The 21,625-nt window shown below is 42.3% G+C and overlaps 4 protein-coding genes across 6 annotated transcripts; 1 reads left to right on the top strand and 3 right to left on the bottom strand.

The window, feature by feature from the left end:
- Positions 1 to 101: 101 nt before the first annotated feature.
- On the bottom strand, positions 102 to 2,209 carry LOC139349926 (uncharacterized). Its single transcript, XM_070990992.1, has 4 exons — positions 2,046 to 2,209; positions 1,036 to 1,413; positions 792 to 916; positions 102 to 675 (listed from the first exon to the last, which is right to left on the bottom strand). Exons 1-4 carry the CDS (start codon positions 2,119 to 2,121, stop codon positions 532 to 534), a joined length of 723 nt encoding a protein of 240 aa, XP_070847093.1. The 5' UTR covers positions 2,122 to 2,209; the 3' UTR covers positions 102 to 531.
- Positions 2,210 to 6,413: 4,204 nt separating this feature from the next.
- narf (nuclear prelamin A recognition factor) lies at positions 6,414 to 13,379 on the bottom strand. 2 transcript variants are annotated; one of them, XM_070991400.1, is made up of 12 exons: positions 13,064 to 13,379; positions 12,302 to 12,373; positions 12,145 to 12,210; positions 11,606 to 11,734; positions 11,365 to 11,497; positions 10,946 to 11,080; positions 10,045 to 10,163; positions 9,094 to 9,223; positions 8,491 to 8,563; positions 8,008 to 8,145; positions 7,701 to 7,858; positions 6,414 to 7,551 (listed from the first exon to the last, which is right to left on the bottom strand). In XM_070991400.1, the coding sequence occupies exons 2-12, from the start codon at positions 12,356 to 12,358 to the stop codon at positions 7,304 to 7,306; spliced, it is 1,386 nt and encodes a 461-aa protein (XP_070847501.1). In that variant the 5' UTR covers positions 12,359 to 12,373; positions 13,064 to 13,379; the 3' UTR covers positions 6,414 to 7,303. The 2 variants fall into 2 exon arrangements, with proteins under 2 accessions (XP_070847501.1, XP_070847500.1); XM_070991399.1 differs by having other exon boundaries at positions 6,424 to 7,551; positions 9,094 to 9,226; positions 13,064 to 13,360.
- A 410-nt stretch (positions 13,380 to 13,789) lies between these two features.
- cybc1 (cytochrome b-245 chaperone 1) lies at positions 13,790 to 17,251 on the top strand. Of its 2 annotated transcripts, none has more exons than XM_070991043.1 (6): positions 13,790 to 13,966; positions 14,625 to 14,712; positions 14,873 to 14,914; positions 14,997 to 15,167; positions 15,250 to 15,394; positions 16,201 to 17,251. In XM_070991043.1, exons 2-6 carry the CDS (start codon positions 14,625 to 14,627, stop codon positions 16,355 to 16,357), a joined length of 603 nt encoding a protein of 200 aa, XP_070847144.1. In that variant the 5' UTR covers positions 13,790 to 13,966; the 3' UTR covers positions 16,358 to 17,251. The 2 variants fall into 2 exon arrangements, with proteins under 2 accessions (XP_070847144.1, XP_070847143.1); XM_070991042.1 differs by lacking the exon at positions 13,790 to 13,966 and adding an exon at positions 14,510 to 14,537.
- Positions 17,172 to 21,600, bottom strand: hexd (hexosaminidase d). The gene is made up of 12 exons (XM_070991041.1): positions 21,244 to 21,600; positions 21,049 to 21,150; positions 20,814 to 20,929; positions 20,483 to 20,570; positions 20,183 to 20,347; positions 19,912 to 20,095; positions 19,160 to 19,231; positions 18,839 to 19,037; positions 18,455 to 18,616; positions 18,251 to 18,358; positions 17,727 to 17,816; positions 17,172 to 17,617 (listed from the first exon to the last, which is right to left on the bottom strand). The coding sequence occupies exons 2-12, from the start codon at positions 21,133 to 21,135 to the stop codon at positions 17,446 to 17,448; spliced, it is 1,443 nt and encodes a 480-aa protein (XP_070847142.1). The 5' UTR covers positions 21,136 to 21,150; positions 21,244 to 21,600; the 3' UTR covers positions 17,172 to 17,445.
- Positions 21,601 to 21,625: the final 25 nt, after the last annotated feature.

The following is a 21,625-nucleotide window of genomic DNA, read 5'->3' as shown; positions in this document are numbered from 1 at the left end:
AAGCTGCAAATCAGAGCATTAAGCATGAATGGTGCAGCACTAAGAAATTTTTTATAATTTTTTAGGGTTTTACAACAAGACTTGAAAGCAACAACAAATTTGGGAAAAGCTTCAATTTAATGTTTACATCAAATCAGACATTAAACTGTGGTTAACGTGTTTGAAAAATCAACATCTTTGCGTGCGACACAGAGGAAAATCATTCTGAAAAGCACACCAGATCAAACCCACATGTAAGGCGCACGTACAGTAGAATAACAACAATACATGCTCTGCAGTTTTTCTTCACCAATGCTATACACATGCATCACACCTGTACACTCCACATCAGCCAGGATGTGGTAGCTCAATCACCTTTCTGCAAACACAGTACATATTTGTATTTAAAAGGAAACGAAGACGAGAGCAAAAAGTGAGACACTTCGGTCCTTGGTTACAAACCGTCTGTGCGATAAATTTACTGTGCAGCCAACACTAATTTTTCCAGAGAATCTTCACATCTCATCATCACCATCACATCGACTCTTAGCATTACAGAATGCCTCTGAAGTCCAAAGTGCTTGCAGATGTGGTCAAGTAGGGACAATACTGATCTCTTTGCTGATGGCTGACATGTTGAGGCCTGTTAGGTCTGCATGGATTTACAGCTCTGGCAGGTCTGAAGCGCTTTTTAAACTGTAGGAACACAAAGAAAAGATATCAATGGAAGCACCGTGGCATTGTATGATTATCTTGATGATAATCTTTGCATGATTATGAGAGCAGCTTCATTTGCTTACAGTCGTACTTACTCGTTTGCGCCTCACAATCAGTGTTCCGATGAAGAGGACTAATATGCCAGTAAACGCTGTCACACTCAAGGCGATGAAGATGAGATCCCCAATGTTGTTCTTGCATTGCTCCTGGGGATCTTGCTCTGTGAGGTAAAATAGAAGAGGAAGAAAGTTCAATCAAGATCAGGAGAAGTTAGTTAAAGGTTGCTTTGACATGAATGGAGAGTGTTTGAACTCAAATGATGGGTTTGGTTCTTTCCACCTCTGACAATGATAACAGTGCCACTGCTGGACAGTTTTTCTTGATTCGCCGTCTCTGAATTGAAGTGTATCCAGCTGCAGTAATACCAGTCCGTATCCTCCAATCCCAGCTGAGACAGCTGCAAGGTGAATCCATAAGTGACTCCATGGCCCTTTCTGGTCTGCTGGTCTGGAACTATGTGAATTCGGCCGATAAATTCTGTAGCTATAGTATTCTTGGTAACTTGTCCATCATCCAAGTCCAGGAACACAACGTCCCTGTTGTCATGGACACCCCTTTGTAGGTAGAAACCCATTGGGTTAGGTAATGATGTGGAGCATGTGATCTTAGTAGATGAGTTGACTCTCACTTGAGAGATGGACAAGGGATCTTGAGAAACTGTCAGGGAGAGACGTCGTTACTGATTTTTCTGTAGCAAATTGCTAAAATACTGTGCTCTGTTAAAGATTAAACCAACTGCAACCTTTTTGGCTTGCCATTTTTTACAATAATGTAGTGTCTCACTGGACATTTCAGACATCTATGGGTCGTTCCAATTCCACCAAAAACTTCTCATATGCTGTCATTTAAATAGTTGTTTTGGGCCCTATCTCTAGATGGGAACCACTGAACTAAACTACCTGCAGTATAAGGCAGCTAAAACTAGCTTCACCTCCACCAGGTGCATTAAAATGCTTTGGCATCCATCACAGAGGCTGTTTTTCTTTCTTTACTTTTGATACTTAAAGTATATTTTGCTGATAAAATTAGAGTAATTAAGAACTATTTTGAATGAAGGAGCTTTATGTATACTTAATTATTGTATTAGTAGTTTTACTGAAGTGAACAATCAATAAAAAATAACTTTTCCATTACTGCAGACACTGCTCAGAGGACAAAAACAGGATGAGGCTGCAAACAAACAGGAAAGATGACTCAGACTCACCTTTAAAGACATCTTCAATTTTTCGCAGCCTAAACCCAAAAGTATCCATTTTTTGCACATATTTCCCTCTAACACACACACTCACCTGTCCAGGTGCTGAGTATTACCTCAGCAGGTATGCAGAGTAACCCCAGCACACAGCTCCACCAGTGGGCTTTCATCGCAAAGTTGGGCTGCAGGCAGGCTATCACAGACCCAGCCTCAGCCTGACTGACTGACAGGTCGACTGTCACATGAGTGCTAAAGAAGGGAAATGTGGTGTACAGAGGAAATGTGACACTGACTCTTCTTGTTACTCGATGTTAATCAGCTGTGTGTGGGTGTGTTTTGTTCTGTTTCAGATCAAAGACACAGAAGTGCTTGTTACTGACAAAACTTTATTCACAGAGACGTTCCATCACCCATAAGTGTTTCACATACTGCAGCTGAGTTAACCCTGAACCATGATCTACACACTCAGGACATGCAGCTCACGACATCACTCCATTCACAGTGTACAATATCACATTTTGCTTTATTCTTACTTTGCTCATTTCTGCTGTTGAATGGAAGCCTTTGTATTGCACTTCCATAAAGTTCTGGACCTGTGAGTGACAAATAAATATAAGAATAGATGCATCAGAGACCAAGTTCTCCTGATTTTTAATCTCTAGTCTGGGTCAAACTGCAAAAATGCTGGAGCTTACATTTCCTATAATGCAACTCAATTGCATCTAAATGCCCATGTTTTTCAACAATGCATGTAACACAGGTTTTCCACTGAGATGACATCATCAGTGTTGTTGTTCTCAGCAAGGGAAGTCCACTGATTTTACACATCAGAGGCCATTTACAGGTGCTGGGGAATACTACTGCACATGTTTTATCAAGTCTTTTGTGGCTCCAGAGAAGCTATTGATAAATGTCCTCAAGTGAAGTCACGCGTGTTAGTGTCAGCTGGTGCTGAAGACTGCAAATTAGAAAATGAGACTGACAGTGGTTTAGTACTGAGAAGTACTGTAGAATCACATCAAACCATCAGATCACAAGAGGTCTTCCTCCTTTCCTTCCTTCTTGATGCATTCCATTATTCTTCTGCCTCTGGTAGCTCCAAGCAGGAAAAGGGCAAAAACAAGGATGGTGAAAACACCCATTGTGGGAAATACTACTTGATGCACATCACTGTCAGGTGCTGGACTGGGTTTATCTGGCAAGATAAAACATAATTATCTTAACATGGTTTAACTCGCTCCAAACAAGACTTTCAGTTTCTAGAAATGGATAATAATGATGAGCACATACATTCATACATTTGTTAGAAGACCTTAAGACAGTGAAATCTACTCACCACCCGAGCCAACAGTGGAGTGCTGTGTAACCTTTACGTTGATAGCAGGTGATTCACCCATACCACAGGGTGTGTTCATGTGAACGGTGTAATTTTCCTCCTCCTTCACATCTGAGATGGTCAATGACACGTAAGTGAGACCGTCCCATTCACTGTTGTATTTCATTGAAACATTTGGCCATACTTTGCCAGTTGTGTTATACCACAAATACTCTGAACCCGTACAGTTCAATACTGAGATAGATATAGTGCAGTTTAGTGTCACCAGGTGTCCAGATTGAACTTCCACTGTTTGGTTGCACTTCAATGACACTCCTTCATTAGACACACCTGGATGAGAGTAAAGGGCAAAAAATTATTCTCTTCTTTTTTTCCTCATAATGCATTTGTAATGCACACTATGTTATGTCCAACATCCAATCCAATATAATAATATACTTTTTGGTGATGATGCACTGCTTTGGAGTAAAGAAGCAACAAAGAGCAGACAAATCCACAGGCAGGACATCCTGGAGGTTACACTCTTTTCAGAAACTGGAAACAAAAAAAAAGATATTAAGAATGACACGTACTGTCATCTGCGTTAAAGACTGGGGAATGGGGAGACATTTAGGAGGCAAGTTTGTTTTTAGTGTCACACTTGTTTGAATAATGTCAAATCATCTTTTATGTTCCAATTCTAACAACTTTAGATCCTTCCTCACCCTGCTTTCCTTGTGCCCATCTGAGCAAAAGGATTAAAAGAACATTTCATCATGTTAGGGACATGTGCTCATCTGAAAAATGATATTCTTCCCATGTCTGTAAATAAAATATTGACCCTGCAGATAGTTTACTCAGTATAACACTACAAGCTGTAAATACAACACTGGCCTATTATGACCTTTTAAAGTAGATATGACTAACATGTTAACAGACAGTTGCCTGTTTCACATACAGCAGACTTGGAGCAACATTATCAATCTGCTACTTTGCTCCGTTTTGGTCTGGAATAGCTCGTGAGGGAAATATCTGGCTGCTTCAATATGTTCCAGTGACTAATTTTAGCTTTCTCTTTTCAGAAATACATACAAAAAAATAATTAGTAAGCGGTCAAAAGAATTATCTAAAAGTAAAAGATGAAGAGTTTCAATAGTTCAGTGGTTAAACAGTTGAAATAATTTGCTAAACATAATGGGAAAAAATGCAAAATAATTAGGTAACTGTCACAAAACTGTAAGCTAACACTTAAAAATTAGCGTTATGTCACTTACTTTTGTTGTTCTCTGCTGTCCAGAATCTTGCTTGTAGTATGTACGTGGCTTTGGATAAAAGCGTCTGCCAAATGGTTTATCGTAACTGTAACTGATAAACGGTTGAAAGGTCCAGCTTCAGCCACTCCAACTGGTAACACTGCAAAATGCAAAAATTGACAAAATTGACCTCAACATGGACAATTCAACTGTACGAACGAATATCGTAACAAAACCATGAGCTTCTGAGTGACTCATTAACAGCCTCAAGTGCAGAAAAGCAAATAAAAACACTCTTGAACTCACTTTTCCACAGAAGGACGGGTACTTACCTGACGAGGTGCTTCTTTCTGATCAGAGCATCAGGGAATGACTGAGACAGCTGGGACAGATTCCAAGATTGTGACAGGGTGAGAAAGGAGTTGATAAAGAAAACACTTTCACTTCCGATACTTTGCAAGTGAACATTAGCTCTCTCTCTTGGCATCGTATCTGAACTATGAGAGAAGCCTCTGGCTTTTTGACCACAGTGCAATTAGTGTAATGACAAAACAACACAACAGAAAATGGAAGCATCTGCTCTGATGAGCAGGAAAGTACAGGTGAGAGGTCAGCAGCAGGTAAATCCACGATAAATGAATGAGAGAGAATTCACATGTGTATTAAGCTCAATATTATTAGTAACAGTGTTAATGAGCAAATCAATAGCCAAAACTAAATGTTTTGTTTTTGGTGGGAGGGATTTTCTCACCACCAAGCTCAATTTGCCTACTGATAAAAACCAGAAGAGCAGCTCACCCCATTTCTGGGTGTTAGATTAGATCTCTTATTGTGTTGGTCTGATGTGGCAGATCGCCTGGTTTCTGTAAGGGTTTAAAGGAAATGTTAAGTAGGTATGGGCACAATGGGCATCGGTGTCTTGCTGCAAAATCAGTTGGACCTATGGACACAAATGAAATTGAAAGTGAAGTGAAAACATCATGTCTAACTGTGGAGGCCAAAGCAAAATGTAGATATTACCCACTGCAAGAAAGCATTGTGTCCAAAATGGTGACCTTTGTGTGGATGCCAGTAAACCACTAACAGCAGCAGCTAACAGGGATCAAAACAAATATTGTTTTAGATGAATCCATTGTTCCATCCGTTCCAAAAAAGGAACCATCACAATTTCCAAAAGCTTAAGGTGACATCTTCAAAATGCTTTTTGTTGAACCAACAATCAAACATCCAATGACCAATGATATGAAAAAGAAACGAGGAAAGCTGAACCGGCATCTTTGATTGCAGCAATTTAATGATCAATACTGCTGATTGGAGTTTCATTTTGGGTCGACAAATGAATTGTACAGCACTACGATTTGCACACTGTACACACCCTGTTTTCTCACAGACTGTGCCTCCAGTTTTCAGTCATGGGCATGTAGTTTCTTTCAGCTTGCTATGATTTTGTGCTGTCACGGTGAAACTGAATGAAATGACAACATCATCCACAGAGAGTCCACACTGAAACGAAACAACGCTTCATTCATCATGTTTTATCATCATCATGTGGGTGCTGGTGGCGTGTCCTCCACCATGCCTTCAGTGCCTGCTGCTTGAGGAAAAAGGGGCCTTTCTGTGTGGAGTTTGCATGTTCTCCCTGTGTTCACCTGGAGTATCCTCCATAAAAATACCCCCACTAAAAACATGCAAGGAGATCACCACCTGACCAATGGTGATAACTGGGAACTGGGTCCTCGGGCGCCGCTGTCGGCTGGCAGCCTACTGCTCCTGGTCTGCCGTGGAGGAAGGACTACCAGGATGGGCTAAATGCAGAAGAAATAATTTCACTGTAGCATGGCATGTGCATGTAGTGTTGTGTTGTGTGATTAATAAAGTGAGTCTTCTTCTTCTTCTTCTTCTTTAATTCTTAGCATGTATGTTGTATTTTACAAAACAAAACAAAAACAACATACAACTTAAAAGTACTAGTTTGTGGAATGGGAACAAAGTGACAATACGAATGAAATCTTCCTGTACCATTAAAAAATAATAACTCTGATTCTTCACTGGGATGGATAAAACAAACACTGGGCTGATAGTTACACATTAGCAAAAACTGTCAGGTTATCATGTGTTACTAAAAGACCTTTAACCTCTTGAATCACACAGCAGCCTTACTTTCCATTGACAGTAACTGTTGAGGGAAGGCGGATCACGCTGTTGCATAGTTATCAATGCGTTTGCCGACACATCGTCTTGTCTTTCAAGGAGGAACAGTGGAAACAACTTTAACACAGAGTAAAACAGCAGGTTACATTTGGAATACATTAGACTTCTCAAATGTACATTCAGCATCCACAAATTCAGCTTTGAGCTCCAGTTTTTAGACGTTTTCTCAGTGGCTTATTGCTCTGGAAATCAACATAAATAGATCACACTTGCTACAAACGTCCTTGTTTCCCAGAACAGCTGGTGGATCAGGTGACTTACGTAACGTTCTTGTTATCTGCAGCTTACTGATATCAGTCTGCATAAAATGTTAAAATGTTTCTGGACTCTGGACCATCATTCATCCATAGGCTCAGGTTTGGCACAGGATCCACCAGTTTTACACACAGACATCACCCCCCTGTGGCGAAATGGAAGAAGTGCTTCTCTGGTCCGTGGTGCACCATGGTCCTCAGCTTGTCTCTCGTGGGGCCAGCATGAACGATTAGATGGACACGGAAAATCAGAATTGTCCTAGAAGCAGCCTCCATTCAACGTCCATCATGTCCTCAGAGTTAAACAACCCCTTCCTCCTCACCACTGCATGTGAGGGGGCTGTGTGTGGCTCTGACTCTGATTTCTGTACTGGGTATGCAGGAGCGTGCTGGCCTGTGGGGAGTCCTGGCCCTGCAGCCAGTCTTGATAGAGGGTGTGCAGGGCGGGGTTGACCTCTGGGAGTCGGACTGGCAGGCTGCTGTAGGCCTCCTCCATCTGCTGGACCAGGGCTTTGTCCACCCGGCCCCCTGCCTCGCTCTCCGCCTGACCGCGGCCACTCAAGCACCCTGAGCAGACACATGGGAGACGCAAGAGGGACTTACACCAGCAGATCCAAGCTGACGGGTAACATTTCACAGAACATTTGTCGGACTGGCAGAATTCAATTCTAAATCAATGAACATCTTTACGATCGTGGTGGTAGTTGTGGTGTTACCTCCCGGGCAGGACAGCACCTCCACTAGCTGATAAGGCACGCGTCCCTTTCTCATTCGGTGAACCAGGGTCTGGATGTTCCTGAAACCATAGACGGCAGCAAACTGCAGCAGAGTTTCTCCATCCCGCTCCAGGGTCACTTCCTGGAAGTCCCGGTTCCTAAAGGACAAACACACAGGAGGCGAGTTTTCACACTTGACCAATATGGATGAACTATTCATCAGGACAGACAGAGCTGGGGAGTGAAGGGTGCGGTATAGACTTGCACTGGGGATACAGCAGAATCTCAGGGCCTCAGTGAGTCTCACCTGAGGTTCTTGTATGTGATCTCATGGACGTCCAGACCAAAGAGCTCTTTGGAAGCATGCTTGAAAATGTGTTCCAGAAAGCCTTCAGAACCTCGGCCCTCGTGCCTCACCAGCGCCATGTCGTCGGCCTCTCCCAGCCTGCGGTGACAGTATAGGCGACTCTGACAACGACTTCCTTAGCAACTCAATGAAAATATATATTCGGATGCTACTGTAAACAACATGCAAATTGGATGGACAACATGATAAACAAGTGCGTTGAGGGCAGATGTAAAGCAAAGCATTGATAAAACAGCAAAGACACTGGGTGAGCGTGGCTTTAATATAATTATTAAATGCATTACTTGGAATATTTTGACCTATCAAAGAGCACCATGCCCAATGTTTCTGCTCTGAAACCAAAAAATCCTGGTACTTCGAATATGTTAACTCTTTGTCTCACCAAAGGTAACTGATAGCATGACCGCTAGTCCAACTACTCACACGTGGTCCAGCGGAACTGAGTCCAGCTCCTCCACTGACACCTTCCTCTGCTCCATCAGGCAGTAGATCTCCCCTGAAACATAAAAAAATAATCCATGTCACTGTCATATCTGTATATATGTAGCAGCAGATGCAGTTCAAATGAACAGGAGGAACGTGGCCTGATCAGAAGTGATGCTTTCTGATGGCAAAATGCATCTCAAACGGATCTTGACACAAACACATGGGTCTTAATGGGCCAGAATAAAAAAGGATTTGGATCCTGTTGGCCTGGTGATGCGTATAATATGTACATTTGAATTTAGCCTAGTTAGGACTTTTATGTGTAATGTCTGGGGCTGGATCTCCACACACTTTTCAAATGGCTGAGACTCACCACTATGATGACGAAAAGACATTTAAGATCATATAATGATGCTAAGACTTGCCTAAAATGAAACATAATTAGTATCTTCTTTCTGTATATACACGATGGGGATGCTATAAGACATCAAACCTCTGTATAATAAAGGCTATATTTAACATAACCTCGGGGTCGGAATAACCTCTAATATTATGCAAACACTATTTGAGTGTATGTGTGTAAGATAAAGAGGACAGAACCTGAGGTGAGGACACAGTCCACATCCCTTGTCTCCAGCAGGCTGTTGTAAAACTCCTCTCTGACGGCCTCCAGCTTCTTATCAAAGCAGGGAGCCACCAGCACATGGTAGATTTTCTCTGGACTCAGCTTCTGCTGGGAGACACGGCAGGAGGAAAAACAACATGGCACGTGAAGCATGCGTGAAGCAGTGTTCAGCTTTACCTAGTGTGTGGCCACCCGTGACAGACAACTGCAAACAAATCTAACACCTATATTTAGTTAACATCTGGACAGGACAGAGCTATCGACACTTCCTTATTTTAAAAGATACTGAACTCAGAATATCCCCTCAGATTTATTTTTAGGGGCTGTGCACTCAGTTGACGTGAGGCTGCTGAACTGAAACTTTGCTGGTCTGAAATAATATTTGTCTCTGATTCAGGATTTTATTGGTACACAGACCACCTACATCATTTTTCTAAACAGAATCAGAATCCTTTATTTATCCCTGAGGGGAAATTGTTTTTGTTGCAGTGCTCCTTACAAGAATAGAATTAGAATAAAAGAGAGAGAACTATATATATAAGAAGCAAATATAAAACCAAAATATTTATATTGAGAATATATATATAAAGCAAAATATACCACAAAATATAGAACAGAATATAAAACAATATATATATACTGAGAAAAAATAAACAGTATATACAAACGGGTGTGCAAAGTAATACAAATGGATGTGCAAGTTGAATTTGGAAAAAACAGTATATACAACAGGAAAATGTATACAACAGGAAAATATATACAACAGGAATATATACAACAGGATCTGTCAATCTGTCTGTCAATCTGTCACCTCCAGCTTTTACGATGCTGCCACTGTACCATCAGGCCTTAGCGTTGTCACTGCTGTGCACGAGGCACCACGCTCAGACTAAATGCATTTGACTCCTCTGACAGGAAACACTCACCTGCTGCTTAGAGAAGTAGTCTTTGACCAGGCAACCCATGATCTGCTGAGGAGACCTGGCTGTGCAGATATGAGGTGTGACCAAGCTGCCCAGGACACGCTCTGAATAACGGATCCACCCTGTTAAGACACGCACACACATTTATAGTAGAAAAAGTCAAAAATAATGCAGACAGAAATACAGTATAACAAACTTTATTCTACATGTTGTCCAATACATTCTTAAATGCTGATGGAACCGTTCTACTTGTATAATTCTAAACTTTTCCATGAGATTCCAAAGCCATGACAGATGTTTTATTCCTTCCTGGTTTGCTAACATACATCAACTTTGGCTCTGGGAAAATGTGATGAACAGTTTTCTAAAAATGTAAAGACCAATGATTAATCAATTCCTCCAAAGAAATAACTGACTGATTAATGAATGCAAATAGTTGTTAGTTGTGTCCCTACAATAATTATTCAAATAGCTTGGTAGATCATCATGTGACCAGTGGCAATCCTACAGGCTGAATGAATGGATGTCTATACATCTTTCCTTAGAGAAAAAAAAAGTCGCAAGAAAGTCTTGCTGTTCCTATCTCTGACGAAGGGAGTGGTGAAAGAAGAGCTTTCTATCTTTCCCCAGCAGCACGCCACTGCTATCTCTACTTCCAAAACAAGCTCTGTCTCCCTCTATTTAGCACACGGCATGCAAATGAACTGTCTGTACAGTCAGAAACCTGAGGAGCAGCAGCAGCAGCACAAATAGTCAAACAGGATGAAAATTGGGGGAAATATTAGGTAAGAGAGTCGTTCAGCTGACAAGAAAATCAACTCTGACAGGAAGGGAAGAAAAAAAGTAAAGAGGGAGAGGAGAATATGCTGGGAGAGAGGGGTGAGCAGGAAAGGGGGAGTTTTACCTGGGCAGGAGGAGGTGAACATGGGCAAGGCGTGGGAGTCATGGTGCCTCCTGCGATACCTCTGAATAAACTCCTTCTGACTCTCTAAGATGCTGAAACCTGCTGCCAGAGTGGAGTCGAACACATACTGCACTCCTGCAGGGAGAAGCCACACACATGAGAACAGAGACAGAGGAAGTGGGGGAGGACGTAGAGCGTATATGACAAATACCGACGACTGGGTGGAAGCTGCTGCACACAGGTAACAGAGAAGTGTCAAGTGACATTCTCCATCTGATCTGTTAACACTGGACATGCTGCCCAATAAACCTGTCATTTCACTTGGGGAAATAATTAAAACAAGACTTCCAAAAACTTCATGAAAGAGCACTTTAATACGGTGCCAAGATGTTTTGTACTGTGACAGCTACGCAGCTCACCTAAGCTCTTGAGGAAGCCGCAGAGCTTCTGGGCAGCGTCAGTGATGTCCAGACCAAACTTGACGGCAAAGAAAGGCAGAGACTGCGGACATATCGACGCTACCAGCACCTTGTGCTTTGACACGTCACACGTCTGACAGGGGCAGAAAAACAATGAGGACAATGTAAGGTATTGTTGAAAGTGTAACAAGACAACTCTTTGACTTTCTTGTTTCAGAGGCAGCTTAATTGTGCGTTTCACCTTATTGAGTGCCAGAACCCTTTCCACTTCCTCCAAGCTCTGCTGAGAGATCTTGAGGCTTTCCTCCTCTGATAGACAGCCATCACAGGACAGACAGGCACTCAGCAACAACTGGGATCCTTCATGCACCTTAGGGGAAAGAAGAGGAGCATGTTAGATGAAGGGTTTTAAAAGAGACTAACCTTATATTTCAAATGGTATTCCAGTGATTTAGTGGCAGACTTCCACAGAGTCAACTGCTCACAAACAGATCTTTATAAAGAATGATCAAAATTGAAGCTACGACAGAGGTCAAGGCATCTTGAGTCACTGGATCCTTCACTTCCCACAATGCAACCTGATAGCATCTTTTTTTAAACCTTCCATGCCTGCTGACATGTTTTGAAGTGCACAGCTCCAGTTTGTAACGAAGGCTCTCTGTTATACATTTACGGTCTCTAAACTGAAGCTGGCTTCACAGTCAACTCATGATGATGTATAAAATAGGTAGAGCTCAGTCGATAATACGTGAAATTGCTGAGTAAACATGACGACATTACCTGTCCATTGATGTCATCTCTCTCGTCGTGTGAGTTTGCACCATTATCACTCTGCTTCTTGTTGCACTGTGAGTGGAAGAGCAATAAATACATTTGTGACTGACAGCAAAACAAAACTCAGCATGTATAATTCACATGTAAGACAACAGAAGTTCACCTGTTTGGTGCAGTTCTCACACTTCTCCTTGCGCTTCGCTATGTTGACCTCTGACATTTTCCTTGGGGTTATCTGCAAATTGAAGGTGACATTTATAAACAGCAGCAGCATGAGCTTGGCAGTGCTGATCACGTCCTCTCAGCATGCTTCCTCTGAAGCCCTGGCATGATGAGTGTGCCTGCAGCCTGCTGCTGTGTGTCCTTTTGACAGCTCCACCCTCCTCTGACTGTCCCTCCTGTCCTATCACAAGCAGCCCTGCTTATCATAAACACAACAGCGCTATGATGGTGGGAAACTGGCAATGAACAAGCACCCTGTCATTAAAATTGAAACGGATAATGTTAATTACATACACAGTGGAAAGAAAAAAAGCCACAATGGCCATTACAACACATTATGATCGCATGAGGGGGAACACGACAAGTGTGGGCTGGACACTATGATCCTGAACATGCGTATGTTATGAATACATTATGTCACTCTCCAACATGCAAAACACGAACAATATTATAATACAGCTCATGAACATTTCAGCCCTGACTAGCTAAAAACACGTATGCTTTGTAACACAATGTATAACGTGAATTATCTACGCAGAAGTTTATTTCAGCCAGCTGTCCGTTTAACAATATGTTACTGCGCTACAGGCCTGTCCTCTGCTGACGGCTGATTCACACAATGTGTTGGTTTAACTGTGTGTTGGTTGAACAGCATGTCAGGCCCCGTGTTAACATTACAAGGTCGAGTATTAAGGGAACTCACCGGACGGTGTCTATGTCAGTGCTCTCTCAAGACAAAGGCATGGCCAAACTCCAGAGGACAGCCAGAGGAGCAGCCAATGGTCAAAGCAGTACTGATGTCCAGCACAGCAGGTGAACGCAGCATTTACTCAACACTCTTCAGGTCGAGTCCTATGTGGGTGGTGGGCCACTGCTCGCCTCAACCTCCGCGGTTATGTCACAATATGCAAACTAGTGCTTAGAAAGGCGTCAGGGCTTCTAATATTCAAGCCAGTCATGTCGGTACACATCCGACTCCATTGTGTACCCCGGTGAATCTAGAACGCATGCGCACATGCACTTATCTTCTGCTCCGGAAGCTTTGACTTCATTTTTCCTCCAGCTGCACGGTGAGACTATTAAAAAGTGTTTCTCTTGACTTTGTCGCGGCATAAAAACAGAAAAATATGATATGTCATCTCTTATAACCCAAAATTGATCTGGAAAGCTTTCCTGGTAGGATGGCCAGATTTTAAGGTTCAGAGAATGGGACAAAATGAGATGAAATGTGGTTATTGTCAAAATAATGGTAAATACAAGGATAGTTCAGTACAAAACGAGAGAATTGTTGTTTTTCCCAATCTCCCTTGTGTTGTAGAAACTGGAAAGACTTGCCATTGTAAATAGACCACACGACTAAATACATTTTTCTCGTAAATCGATGCGTTTTAAGCTTTTATTTTGAAGGCGGCGGGAAAGCGAATCGTCCAATCTCACCAGACGGATCCAGGAAGGAAGTATCACCCATTCAGGACAGTTGTTGCAATAGCATGAAAAAACAAAAACAAAAAAAAACTTCCTCATAATTCAGTGCATGTGTTTCCTCGTATAAATGCGCTTTTGCTAAATCTGTAAGACGACTCACAGAAAGAGAGAACAGTTTAAGGTAAGTGATGTCGCATAGTTCGTATATTTATACAGTTCTGGTGAGAGTGTTCTTATCCATCACATCCAGTCATCATTTACAGCATCTGTATTGTTTTTTTGAGGGGTTTGCAAATCGATGTAAAGGGACAGTTTACCCAAATCACAAAAATAATTCAGAATTGTTAATTTCTCCTTTACCTCTTGTGGTATGAAGCTGTGCAGGTAGTTTGGGTTTTGTGTGCTGATGTGTTGAGATATCCACCTGAGAGACGTCTGCCCCCACCCCAAAACAATGGAGATGAATGGAATTGTGCTGCACAATGTGCTGCAAAAAGTCTGTTAATCTCCCTACATAAGCTTTCAGATTTCATTTTTGGCACTGTTTCTTCAGTTGTAGTTTTATCTGCCTGGGCCCATATTTACTTTGTGGTAATTGCAATTAATATGTAGAAATATTTCAGTTCTTTGATAAGCACGAACTTCCATTCAGCTTCACTGTACTAGGATGGCAGCTGAAAGCTCAGACATAGCTCAAAATCGAGCTGCATCAAATCCAAACTGTCTGCATGGCTAGAGACCAGTGCACAAAAGTAAGAACATATGTGTTTTGTGATTTGGGTTTATGGTCATGTGAAATGGGCTTATATAAATAAATATGAAGCGCTGCATCTGTTCAGATGGGATACATGACAGTCGAGGAGCACAGCCTGACCCTGCTCCACCTGAAGAGATCACCAGGCATTCGCTCCTGGTCTCTTCTTGTTGGTAAGTGTGTGAGCAATTGTTCATACAATCTATACGTTCAATATGCCAAGCTAAGTCATCCTCCACCCCGTCAGTATGTTCAAACCCTCTCATTAAAACATCTCCTCTTACCTCTCTCTGTATTGCTTGCAAAATAATAAGCCTCTCATTTTAATTGCAGGTGTAGCATCTGTTGGGTTGGCAGCAGCATACTATAGCTCAGGTGCACAAACTACATTTATGTCATGTGTTGACTGTCCACATTTGCTTTCTGCTGCTCATACTGCTTTTTGTGGATCACACAGATAGCATCTTCTGGAAGCTTTTCTACGTGACTGGCTGCCTGTTTGTGGCCATGCAGAACATGGAGGAATGGGAGGAGGCTGTGTTTGACAAAACCAAGAACCTGATTGAACTCAAGAGCTCTAGCTTGTACACTTTAGTCCTGACATTGTGGAGGAGGGGCCAAGAAAAAGGTCAGTCATGCTGCAGAGTGGCCTCCTCAGGACAGTAGTCAGAATATTAGACCTTCACTTTTATTTCTTGTCTCTCTCTCAGTTGTGTTGGACCTGGCGCAGCTGTGTGACGTTTGCGTCCAGGAAGAGAGGGTTCGCTATTTGGGGAAGGGTTACCTGCTGATGCTGCGGCTGGCTGCAGGCTTCTCCTACCCTCTGACTCAGAGTGCCACCCTGGGGGGACGCAGGTAGGTATCTGCTGCTGACAGTTCAACACATAGAAGTTATTTTAGTGATCACATCCTCTTTGATATATTGGTTCTGAATGTTTTCAGCAGCAAACATTAAATGTATTTGCATTTTTTGCAAATAATTTTTGTTTGATATACCACAACATAACGTGATGGAACCTTTAAGACTATGCTTTATTTGCCTGTGTAGTAAACTAAAACACACTTGATGTTACCAACAAATTAAGGGTGTCAACCAGGACTGAAATCTTTGGGATTTTAAGGTTAAAACTGCTAGAAAATCAATATTAACGGTGTTAACGATGGATCAAATGTCTATGCATAATGTGAAAGGTAACTCCATTTGCAACAAACCCACATATAATAACCACCTAACGCTTTTCCCCTCAGCTCTATGGAATGTTTCAGCCTCTTTTTAGGTTTTACTTCCCACGAATTTACTGTTTTGATTCATTCTCAGAACTCTCAGCAGCCTCAGTTTCAGCAGCTCTAATAAACTTCCCAGCACCTCTTGACAGGCACAGTTCACGACTATCTGAAGAACACAGTGGAGCGTTTAGCGCTGAAAGAGTCAGATATTTTTCTCAGGAGTTGGTGGACACCAAAACTGAGCAAAAAGCAGTGTAAATATTGGACTTACATTTGTCAGGTGGCCAGAAACATGAGTCAGAATGAATGCTAGTGTTGCTCTGTGTTTGGCCTTTATGTAGTTGGAAGAAAAAAGCAAAACAAATATGCTTCATAGAACACAAAATAACACACTTTATCCCTGTTGTCCCTCTGTTCCGTCTGTGACCTGCCAGTGATGTGGAGGCAGTGGCTGCATTGCTGAAGCGCTTCCTGGGGCTGGAGGAGCTGCAGAAACGCAGGCAGCAGGAGGACCAGGAAGAGTATGGAGAGGAGGAAGAGGATTCTTTGGACAACAGCAGTGATTCAGACGTTGAAGAAGACGAACTCTGATCTCTGATTTTGCAACCTTCCTGTAACTGGTTGGCTAGGGGCATGATTGCATCACAGTTTAGTCCAGGTTTAGTTACATGTTGTACTATTAGCATGTGCACGTAACACCCACTGTCTCCTTACAGACTTCCTCTCTTGTATTTTTTTAATGTGTCAGGTGGGGTCATGGAGGCTGAGGGGCAGTAGTTAAATATTTTTTATTTTATTTCCATGTGAAACAAGCTGGAGGAATCATCAGATTAAATGTTTTGTCATGCAAATGTTTTGCAGTTTAGTCAGAGTTTTCTAAACTAGTTTGGGGACGTGGAAAAAAGAGACTTTTTCTTTCATTGTACTGTAACTGTAGCTCTCTGTACATGAATGTCAGGCCTTACCCTTTTTGACCTAATTACTATTTGAGAATACACTCCAGATTACAGATTTCCTGTGCCTTCCTACAGAACTCTAATAAGTGTTTATGTTTGCAAGTCAGTGGAAAGTGCTTTTCCCATAGTTTTCTGAACCACCCAGTTGATAATCACCTTTTGCATGTTTATTCATACCCAGTCCACAATCCAGATGAATGGATCTGCAAACTGTTATCAAGCATGAAGGATTCTCACGGCTCAATCGAATTGTTTGTGAAATGCTTTGGCCTGTGGCCGTTCTGTCTTTTAACATTTATATACTTTTTGTGAACCAAAGACTGAATCTCAGGCGAACACTTTGGTGCTTTGGTTAAACTGTTTTTCTCTGTGTGTGGAATCAGGGCTGTGTAACGGCTCACAGTGAATGTCAGTGTGTTCTGGTCTGCTTGAAAGAAAAGAGTTTTTTTTGTTGATTCATTTTATTGTCTTTGTTTACTTTGATACATTTGCAGGAATTATATAAAGTTGTTTTATATATAAACACAAAGTCCTCTTAAATATTATTTCCTTTCTTTGCTACAATTGGTGCAATTTATATACACCACTTTGATTTTGGGTAAGCGCAGAATTCCACAGAAAATCACTCCTGTTAATTTCACAACAGGTTGCAAAAAGTTAAGACACCAACTTTGGAATTCATCAAAAAAGCAGTTATGACAGACTATGAGCTAGCAAAATATTCTACGGCACCATCTCCTTCACACATGCTCTAATTTCCTCTGTTATCCTCTGTAAAGGGGCCACTACAGGGCGGACGTGTTCCTCTATCCACTCCTGGGCTGTTGAATCTGGGTAAAGACGCACCATCTGCTCTCTCACAGCCTCCACCTTCTGTTGTAGTGTAGTTAAAAACCTGAGGAGACAGGATGGACAGGGTTTCTGTTAAAGACTGAACAAGAGTTCTTACATTTCCGAAGGTCGAGGCAGCATGCAGAGTCTGTAATCTAACAAAGCATTCTCACGTTGATGCTTGGCTGTGAATCTGCATGGTGATGAGGGGGGTTACCATCTTCCTCTGTCGGTGGTAGGGGCTGAACCATCCTCTTACAAACCTGCAGTAATACAAGCGTACGGTCATTGGGCTAAACAGTAAGTTAAAAAAAAGTATTTCTGCAAAAGTTAAAGTTCAACATTTTTGGAAATACTCATTCCATTTGCTGCAGAGAGATGGCACCACTTTCATATCTGTATGCTAAAGCTAAAGCAAGCAGCTACTTAGCTTAGCTTAGCTTAGCGCAGAGAGTGGAAGCAGGGGGGAAATGGCTAGCATGTTTGTGCCCAGAGGTAACAAAATCTGTCAACTAGGACCTTTGAAGCTCACGAATTAACACAAAATTTACACTAACATGAGGGCATGGCTAAAATTATCTGTTTTCAGTCTTAATGCTAAGCTAACTAGCTGCTGGCTGTAGACATGAGAGTCGTATCAATCTTCTCGCCCAACTCTCAGCAAGAAAATGATGATGAGATGCAGCCCATAACTCACATGTCGTTTTCAAACAATCGGATGTCATCTGAGTTCAACAGCGAATTGAGCTCCACAATTAACTCCGCCAACCTCCTTCCTGGGAACAGCGAGTCGTCTGCAGTAGTCCTGAAGGCCACATGGAACAGAATCAGATTAACCTGGACATACATGCATGCTGTACTGTGACAGTGTAGTACAGTTCATAAAACTGTTGGACCTCACCTCTCCATGGCCTCTACCTCCACTGAGCAAATTCCCAGTCTCTCAGTGACTTTGCTTTGAGCCTCAACATTGAACTGACCATGGTTGAGTGTCTGGACACATGCGGCTAGTGATGGAAGAGCCAGAGGCATGAGCTCACACAGCACTGACAGGTGGTCATACCTGTATATAAAATAATGGACCATGTCAAAGCTCCGTGTTGACTGCATATGTACAGGAAGAATCCATGGTTCATGCTCAGCAGAAAGCTCAGCAACCACATACACAGTCCTGGATTCAAACTTGTAATCATCTAGTCATAAGTCTAGCCATATGCCCTTTAGGTTTCACCACCTCCAAACCAGCACCTACAAAGTAGAAAAGAGAAATTCCTCTGATACTTACCTTTGCCAACCTGTGATGGCGATGCCCTGAAGATTTACACCAGCAGATAAAGAGCCAACCACCTTCAGCCACTGCAAATGGTTATCCACGTGTCTCTGTGTGCAGGGCACACAGGTGTAAACACTGGTGGAGCCTTTAAAGGAGCTGGCCACCCACAGGTCTGACATACCAGCACTGCAGTACTTCTCCAGCAGAGACACTAGACATGCAGTTAAAGAATATACATCAGCACTGACAACGCTCTGCACATGTTGCAGACTGTTTGATAATGTAGAAGAGCCTGATGTCTGAATACTAATTTCCATAGCATACAGTTCCTACCAGTTTTGTCCACATCCAGATTAGGGCTGTAGTCCCACAACATGGGCTGAACAAGTCCCACTAGACCACTAGCTGTCACATGGATAACAAGAAGAAAAAAAATGTTACTGTTACTATTTGGCTATCTACACTTAGTGGTGGAGGTAGTGTTTATAGATTTTTCTTGCTGATGCAGTGATGCATAAGCAGCATTTCATTGCTGTAGTTGATCAGTGAAACAAATTTTCATTTGAAATTTTTAATTTTCATTAAAAAATCTATTTCACTGTAGTTTCATCCGTAGCAAAGCATCACATTCTACTTGATTATGTAAATGTACATGTATATGTAAAGTAATATCTACATGTGACATTAAAAGCTAGATAAAAAGCTATGTTCCCCCTAATGTAGATGCGTAGAGGTATAAAATAAAGGTAAAGTACAGGTCCCTTAAAAAGTAAATGTACATGCTAAATCACACCACTGTCTACACTGCATGCACATGTAATTCCATGCTATTCTGCATCAAGTCATAAATGATATCACGCTGCTTCTCTCATGCAGTGTCTTTGTAAGCTGCCACTAAATGAGATCTTAGTGTCAAAAAGCTTCTAAGCAACTGACTTTAGCTAGTCTTTCCCAACACCTTCACCTCCCTCTTATGATGCTTTTAAAGTCAATCAGAAAGCCTCCTTAGAGCAACTTGACTCTTAGTTACATTACATTTCAGTAATCTCCTGGTTTAGTAGGAACCATCTCTATTTCCTCTTCACCTTTTAGTGTGTCCTGGCTCATGCCTCTCATCATATCATCCCACATTACGATGGTCATGTGAGGCCATGTCTCCTTGACAGCCTTGGCCACCTTGGTCACGTGACTCAGGAAAAGCTGCTCCACTGTTCGTCCAGGTGAGGCCAACCACAGTTTGGATTCCTCCCCTTCGCCGAGGATGTATACCTTGAGAAGTTGGAGGTGACGACATGAGACAATTAATGATCCCTTCTGCCATAACTAATTAACTGTTAACAAAAGACTAGACCTTACCTCATCTGCTCCAATGTGCAGTGTGTTAAGACCCGGGTGCAGCTTCACCACCTGCCTCAGCATCTCTATCACCAGCCTCACCCCATCCTCTTTGTGGGGATTCAAGGTACCTACGCAATATGGCACCTCTCTGAGGCTCCACATGGGCCGATGCTTCAGCACAAACTATGATAGAGAAGGGATGGCAGCAGGTCATTGAGACAGTGAGGGGCAAACGCTGATGCTGAACACCACCTGAAAACTAAGCATTCGTGGTTATTACAAACAGCCATAAACAGGAGAGCAGAATGGATGCCTCACCTCCATGTGACCAAATGTCTGCACAAGAGGGATGACCTCCAACCCCTTAGATTTTGCAAATTCCTGCATAGACAGTACCTCTTCACGGCTGCAAATGGAGCACACAATAAAAACTTAACTTGCTGAACCAAAGCATTTTATAGCACACTTGGACATTAAGTTTTATCTCCCCCACCCAGGAAGGATAACAATTTTACTACAGGATATCACAGCATAATAAGGAAGATTAAAAAAAACTATCATAGCTAGCCCATAATAATCAGGAATAGAATCATAATAAACTAAAGAACCATAATAAAATCATGTCTGGTGTTTACATCCCAAAGTGCACCTGTAAGCAGGCTGTGCTGTGGCCTGCAGCAGCTTCAGCTCCCCTTCATAAGGAAACATGTCCTCATACTCCACCAGCAGGCCGTCGACTCCCAGCTGAGAGAACAGCTCGATCAGCTGAGTCGATGCAACACACATGAGTGGACAGAAGACATGAATAAGTACATCTAATAAATACTGACAGGGGTGGAAGTGCTGCAGGAGATCACAAAGGATGCTGCAGTGTGTGCTCTTACCTTGTGAAGATATTCTACTCTTGGAGGGGCCCCTTTCAAATCCAGGTGAACCAGCTTCTTTCCCTTGGGCCAAGGTGGAGACGTCATTCTGCCTGCTACACACTGCAAGCATGAAAAAAGCTTCACAGTAAGAATAATATTCACTGGTGTGTGTTTATGTTTGTTAATGATCATTAGATCATTTGATTCACTCACCAGGGCATTAGCAAAAAAGCAGAGATGGGATATTAGTGAGGACTGACACTGCGAAGAGGACGTTGTTTAGAGGAAGATCACTTTTTCTGGACAATAAACGCCACTGGCTACTCTCCTGCAAATACGCAAGATAGGTAATCGATTAATTTAGTCTAAGCGCGCAGAGCAATGGATGGAAGAATGGATGCTACGGGATGGAAGAGTTAAACGTTTCTGAAAATGCAAAGCATCAAAGACAAGATTAGGACTCTATTGTAGCCTAAATTTTCTGCTTTTGCAGCTGTGCGTTGTAATCGAGCACAACTGGTCATGGACGTGGTCCAATGGCAACACTGCTTTCTCTTCCGGAGAGCCAATGGGTTGACCGATACGTGCCCACCAG

The sequence above is a fragment of the Chaetodon trifascialis genome, chromosome 21 (assembly GCF_039877785.1).
Source record: "Chaetodon trifascialis isolate fChaTrf1 chromosome 21, fChaTrf1.hap1, whole genome shotgun sequence".
NCBI lineage: Eukaryota > Metazoa > Chordata > Actinopteri > Chaetodontiformes > Chaetodontidae > Chaetodon > Chaetodon trifascialis.
This window is presented reverse-complemented; position numbering and strand designations above follow the sequence as displayed.